We start from the raw sequence: 7,500 nt of genomic DNA on the forward strand, positions 1-7,500 counted from the left end.
ACATCTTCGCAGGGCGGTCGTCCGTGAAGACAAACAGCAGGACCCGTTATTAAAGAACCTCCTCAGTGTCAGCAGGCCCGTGGATCAGCACAGACAGACCTACACTGTGCCACCGTAGTGTAGTGCAACCGCGTGTGTTGTGCGTTGCCCTGCCTAAATCCCTGAAACACGTTAACCATATCTGCCTTCTGGCAATACACATTGAAATGGTTCCTCCAGTGACCTATATAAGGATGTTCCAACACCACTATCTGCTCCTCTCTGCGCCCATGAAGACATGGAAACTCAGCTTCCATGTGTTGAAGGGTGGATGTTGTTGGGGTGAGGGTGGAGATGATGGTGCTTTAGAGTGACCTACATAGATCCATCACGTCTGCTCACTCTGAGGTGGAGGTGAGGGTGTGGGACCTTGTGTGTCTGTGTGTGTGTGTACGTGTGTGTACGTGTGTGTCTGTGTGTACGTGTGTGTCTGTGTGTACGTGTGTGTACGTGTGTACGTGTGTGTACGTGTGTGTCTGTGTGTGTGACTGTGTGTACGTGTGTGTGTCTGTGTGTACGTGTACGTGTGCATGCGTTAGGAAGTTTGTGTGTATGTGCGTGTGGCCGTTTGTGTGTGTGTGTAAGTGTGTGTGTACGTTAGTGTGCGTGTGTGTGTGTCTTTGAATGTTTGTGTTTGTGTGTGTGTGTACGTTAGTGTGTGTGTGCATGTGTGTGTTTGTCTTTGTGTGTGTGTGTGTGTGTACATTAGTGTGTGTGTGTCTTTGTGTGTGTGTGTGTGTGGATGCTTCACTCCTCTTCCGTTCTGTCGCTACAGACGAGCATCTTGATCCAACTCCTCCGGCACCGGGGGAACCCCACCCTGATGAACTGCAAACAGGAGAAGCCCTCAGGTACCCACACACACACGCACGCACGCACACACACACATACACACACACAAACACACACTAACACACACACATACACACACACGCCGTGATTAAATACATGTGCTGATGTGTTCAGTTCGACCACCTCAGAAGGTGGATGTCATTCGTCCCCACTATGAAGACCTCCTCCAGGAGCACCACAACCTGTTTGAACTGCGCCCCTCTCAGTGCAACGTTTTGGGGGTCTCTCAGTGTGATGTTGTGGGGGTCTCTCAGTGTGACGTTTTGGGGGTCTCTCAGTGTGATGTTTTGGGGGTCTCTCAGTGTGACGTTTTGGGGGTCTCTCAGTGTGACGTTTTGGGGGTCTCTCAGTGTGATGTTTTAGGGGCCTCTCAGTGTGACGTTTTGGGGGTCTCTCAGTGTGACGTTTTGGGGGTCTCTCAGTGTGATGTTTTGGGGGTCTCTCAGTGTGATGTTGTGGGGGTCTCTCAGTGTGATGTTTTGGGGGTCTCTCAGTGTGACGTTTTGGGGGTCTCTCAGTGCGACGTTTTGGGGGTCTCTCAGTGTGATGTTTTAGGGGCCTCTCAGTGTGATGTTTTGGGGGTCTCTCAGTGTGATGTTTTGGGGGTCTCTCAGTGTGACGTTTTGGGGGTCTCTCAGTGTGATGTTGTGGGGGCCTCTCAGTGTGATGTTTTGGGGGTCTCTCAGTGTGATGTTGTGGGGGCCTCTCAGTGTGATGTTTTGGGGGTCTCTCAGTGTGATGTTGTGGGGGCCTCTCAGTGTGATGTTTTAGGGGCCTCTCAGTGTGATGTTGTGGGGGTCTCTCAGTGTGATGTTTTGGGGTCTCTCCGTCTGTCCGTCCAGACCTGGCGGCGTCGGAGTCCGTCCTGGAGCTACTGCTGCAGGGGGAGGAGTCCTGGCTGAAGGACCCTCCCTCCCCCCCGCCGGCCGCCGACCCCCCCCAAGAGGAGGCGGAGCAGAGCGACCTCAGCCCCCCCCTCAAGAGCCTGTGAGTTCAGATCTGAAACACCACAGTGACACCACACACACACACTACACACACACACTACACACCACACACACCACACACACCACCTTATTATAACATTAACCTTATTACAACGGGACACCTTATTATAACATTAACCTTATTACAACGGGACACCTTATTATAACATTAACCTTATCACAACGGGACACCTTATTATAACATTAACCTCATCACAACGGGACACCTTATTATAACATTAACCTTATTACAACGGGACACCTTATTATAACATTAACCTTATTACAATGGGACACCTTATTATAACATTAACCTTATCACAACGGGACACCTTATTATAACATTAACCTTATTACAACGGGACACCTTATTATAACATTAACCTTATTACAACGGGACACCTTATTATAACATTAACCTTATTACAACGGGACACCTTATTATAACATTAACCTTATTACAACGGGACACCTTATTATAACATTAACCTTATCACAACGGGACACCTTATTATAACATTAACCTTATCACAACGGGACACCTTATTATAACATTAACCTTATTACAACGGGACACCTTATTATAACATTAACCTTATTACAACGGGACACCTTATTATAACATTAACCTTATTACAACGGGACACCTTATTATAACATTAACCTTATTACAACGGGACACCTTATTATAACATCAACCTTATTACAACGGGACACCTTATTATAACATTAACCTTATCACAACGGGACACCTTATTATAAAATTAACCTTATCACAACGGGACACCTTATTATAACATTAACCTTATTACAACGGGACACCTTATTATAACATTAACCTTATTACAACGGGACACCTTATTATAACATCAACCTTATTACAACGGGACACCTTATTATAACATTAACCTTATTACAACGGGACACCTTATTATAACATCAACCTTATTACAACGGGACACCTTATTATAACATTAACCTTATCACAACGGGACACCTTATTATAACATTAACCTTATAACAACGGGACACCTTATTATAACATTAACCTTATTACAACGGGACACCTTATTATAACATCAACCTTATTACAACGGGACACCTTATTATAACATCAACCTTATTACAACGGGACACCTTATTATAACATTAACCTTATCACAACGGGACACCTTATTATAACATTAACCTTATCACAACGGGACACCTTATTATAACATCAACCTTATTACAACGGGACACCTTATTATAACATTAACCTTATTACAACGGGACACCTTATTATAACATTAACCTTATTACAACGGGACACCTTATTATAACATTAACCTTATTACAACGGGACACCTTATTATAACATTAACCTTATTACAACGGGACACCTTATTATAACATTAACCTTATTACAACGGGACACCTTATTATAACATTAACCTTATTACAACGGGACACCTTATTATAACATTAACCTTATCACAACGGGACACCTTATTATAACATTAACCTTATCACAACGGGACACCTTATTATAACATTAACCTTATTACAACGGGACACCTTATTATAACATTAACCTTATTACAACGGGACACCTTATTATAACATTAACCTTATCACAACGGGACACCTTATTATAACATTAACCTTATCACAACGGGACACCTTATTATAACATTAACCTTATCACAACGGGACACCTTATTATAACATTAACCTTATTACAACGGGACACCTTATTATAACATTAACCTTATTACAACGGGACACCTTATTATAACATTAACCTTATTACAACGGGACACCTTATTATAACATCAACCTTATTACAACGGGACACCTTATTATAACATTAACCTTATTACAACGGGACACCTTATTATAACATTAACCTTATTACAACGGGACACCTTATTATAACATTAACCTTATCACAACGGGACACCTTATTATAACATTAACCTTATCACAACGGGACACCTTATTATAACATTAACCTTATTACAACGGGACACCTTATTATAACATTAACCTTATCACAACGGGACACCTTATTATAACATTAACCTTATTACAACGGGACACCTTATTATAACATTAACCTTATTACAACGGGACACCTTATTATAACATTAACCTTATTACAACGGGACACCTTATTATAACATTAACCTTATTACAACGGGACACCTTATTATAACATCAACCTTATTACAACGGGACACCTTATTATAACATTAACCTTATTACAACGGGACACCTTATTATAACATTAACCTTATCACAACGGGACACCTTATTATAACATTAACCTCCTCCTCTGTAACGTTCCCCTCTCCTCTGTGGTTCTCCGGTAACGTTCCCCTCTCCTCCTCTGTGTTCTCCGGTAACGTTCCCCTCTCCTCTGTGGTTCTCCGGTAACGTTCCCCTCTCCTCCTCTGTGTTCTCCGGTAACGTTCCCCTCTCCTCTGTGGTTCTCCGGTAACGTTCCCCTCTCCTCTGTGGTTCTCCGGTAACGTTCCCCTCTCCTCTGTGTTCTCCGGTAACGTTCCCCTCTCCTCTGTGGTTCTCCGGTAACGTTCCCCTCTCCTCTGTGTTCTCCGGTAACGTTCCCCTCTCCTCTGTGTTCTCCGGTAACGTTCCCCTCTCCTCTGTGGTTCTCCGGTAACGTTCCCCTCTCCTCCTCTGTGTTCTCCGGTAACGTTCCCCTCTCCTCTGTGGTTCTCCGGTAACGTTCCCCTCTCCTCTGTGGTTCTCCGGTAACGTTCCCCTCTCCTCTGTGTTCTCCGGTAACGTTCCCCTCTCCTCTGTGGTTCTCCGGTAACGTTCCCCTCTCCTCTGTGTTCTCCGGTAACGTTCCCCTCTCCTCTGTGTTCTCCGGTAACGTTCCCCTCTCCTCTGTGGTTCTCCGGTAACGTTCCCCTCTCCTCCTCTGTGTTCTCCGGTAACGTTCCCCTCTCCTCTGTGGTTCTCCGGTAACGTTCCCCTCTCCTCTGTGGTTCTCCGGTAACGTTCCCCTCTCTCTCCGCCTGGCTCCCAGCAGCCCGCTGGGTGTGCCCATCTCCAAACGGGACGGCCTGCTGGAGAAGTGGGCCATGTTCCGGGACGCCGGGGGGGCCATGAGCCGGCACCCCTCCCTGGACTCTGGGCTGGACGGCCCCTACGGCCCCTACGGCCCCTACGGCCCCGGAGCCAGCAAGCTGGAGCAGGTGACAGGAGGGGCCAGAGTTTGGCTGTGTTGTCCATTGTGTCTGTTGCCGTGGTGACCGTCTCCCCCCGGTTGTGTCCCAGGTGAAGCTGACCCCCCCCGCCCCCAACGACGACCTGGCCTCCCTCAGCGAGCTGACCGACAGCAGCCTGTTGTACGAGATGACGAAACGCTTCGGAAACGACCAGATCTACGTAAGAGCACTGGTCCTACACACGCACGCACATACGGACGCACACACACATACGCACGCACACACACACTCATGCACTCACACGCACACACACACACACACACACACACTCACACACGCAGACACCTGTGTTGTGTCACTCAAAGACCTGGTCGAGGGCCGTGAAAATAGATAATTCTATACTGGCGGTGGTTAGTGAGGTCCCCCCTTCACTGTAAGCACTTGGAGTTTCCAGAAGAAAAAGGGCTACATAAATTAAATTAATTATTATTATTATTATTATTAAGTCTAGCTCTATGGCCGCCTGCTCTAGGGGTAAAGGACTGAGGAGCTCTATGGCCGCCTGCTCTAGGGGTAAAGGACTGAGGAGCTCTATGGCCACCAGCTCTAGGGGTAAAGGACTGAGGAGCTCTATGGCCGCCTGCTCTAGGGGTAAAGGACTGAGGAGCTCTATGGCCACCAGCTCTAGCGGTAAAGGACTGAGGAGCTCTATGGCCGCCTGCTCTAGGGGTAAAGCACTGAGGAGCTCTATGGCCACCAGCTCTAGGGGTAAAGGACTGAGGAGCTCTATGGCCGCCTGCTCTAGGGGTAAAGGACTGAGGAGCTCTATGGCCGCCTGCTCTAGGGGTAAAGGACTGAGGGGCAGGGCAGGTTTCACAGCTCCCGGCTGATATCAGGAGGATTTATTGAAGCCAGGCGGACGAACGCTGTTCTGACCTCCAGCCCAGCCACGCCAGGGAGCCTCATCTCGCTGTCGTTTACCCCCTGCGGAGAGCTCTGATTGTGGGCTCGGGGCAGCGGTGCGAGACCAGAGACGGAGCCCTAGAGAGAGTTTGGTTTACAACGTCACAAACGCACTGTTATCACGCACACACACTCACTCACACACACACATACTCACACGCAAGCACACACACACTCACACACGTACACAGGCATGCACGCATACACATACACACACACACACACACACACACACTATAGACTTGATGTAATAGACTGAAATGCTCACGCCATAAAGGTTAAATACACCTTATACAAGGACACACATAAACCTTTACACTCAATCAATATATTAAAACAACCCACATAAAGTTTTTATGTTTTATGCAATACCATGCAATTATTTCCACACATAACCACACACACACACACACACACACGCACAGAAACACACAGACACACACACACACACACACACACACACACACACACACACACAGATGACTACTTCACTCTAGTTGCTTAATCAATACCATTTTGGTGGAAGGCTGGGGGAACAAAGATTCAGGCCATTTTCCAGGGGTAAAATGGCGTCCCAGACAAAAGCGTTTTGTCCGCTCTAAACATCGGCCCACTTCCTGCTCCTGTGATCCTCCGGGGCTCCGGGACCGCTCAATGGGGCCGCTAAACGCTCTCGCTCTGTGCCCGACCGCTTCCCAGAGATCTCTAATGGGGTGATTATGAAGAGCCAGATGGACGACTCACAGCAGGGGGGAGAGACGAGAGCTACAGCTCCAGAGAAACACAGGGTTGAAGCAGAAATAAAGGAATAATATATAGAGAGAGAGAGAGAGGGAGAGTGAGGAGTAGTATGCAGTATAGTACCACATAACAGGGCCATACTTGTCTACCACAGTACATGTTTGTTAATTTCATACTTTAATATTTGTACCTGCAATTTACACTTTCTCGAAACTACTACTAAGTTGTATTGTAAACCAATTTATTCTGTGAAATGACAATGAAGTCATTATCTAATTAAAAATCCAATCTAATTGAATTGTTCAGAGGACAGATGTGAACTCCTGTTCCTCTCTCTCCTCTCCAGACCTACATCGGACACATCCTGCTCCTGGTCAACCCCAACAAAGACCTGCCCATCTACTCCACCCTGGTACGTCCTGCTCCTCCTCCTCCTTCTCCTCTCCTCCTCCTCCTCCTCCTCCTTCTCCTCTCCTCCTCCTCCTCCTCCTCCTCCTCCTCCTCCTCCCCTCTCCTCCACCCTGGTAGCCCCTCCTCCTCCTCCTCCCATCTCCTCCTCCTCCTCCTCCTCCTCCTCCCATCTCCACCTCCTCCCATCTCCTCCTCCTCCTCCTCCCCCTCCCATCTCCTCCTCCTCTCCTCCTCCTCCTCCCCCTCCCATCTCCTCCTCCTTTCCTCCTCCTCCTCCCATCTCCTCCTCCTCCTCCTCCTCCTCCTCCTCCCCTCTCCTCCACCCTGGT

The 7,500-nt window shown here is 47.5% G+C and overlaps 1 protein-coding gene across 1 annotated transcript in view; it reads left to right on the plus strand.

Annotated features, from left to right (window-relative positions):
* Window positions 1–814: 814 nt before the first annotated feature.
* The window catches only part of LOC307091675 (unconventional myosin-XVI-like), a gene marked incomplete at both ends in the record, with an annotated part of 17,947 nt that continues 11,261 nt past the window's right edge, over window positions 815–7,500 (plus strand). Inside the window, 5 exons of the mRNA XM_079759324.1 lie at window positions 815–890; window positions 1,734–1,878; window positions 4,915–5,083; window positions 5,166–5,276; window positions 7,107–7,172. Coding sequence (XP_079615450.1) covers window positions 815–890; window positions 1,734–1,878; window positions 4,915–5,083; window positions 5,166–5,276; window positions 7,107–7,172 — 567 coding nt within the window. The remainder of the gene's footprint in view (window positions 891–1,733; window positions 1,879–4,914; window positions 5,084–5,165; window positions 5,277–7,106; window positions 7,173–7,500) is intronic.

This window comes from Pollachius pollachius (assembly GCF_949987615.1).
Source record: "Pollachius pollachius genome assembly, contig: scaffold_402, whole genome shotgun sequence".
In the NCBI taxonomy this organism is placed as follows: Eukaryota; Metazoa; Chordata; class Actinopteri; order Gadiformes; family Gadidae; genus Pollachius; species Pollachius pollachius.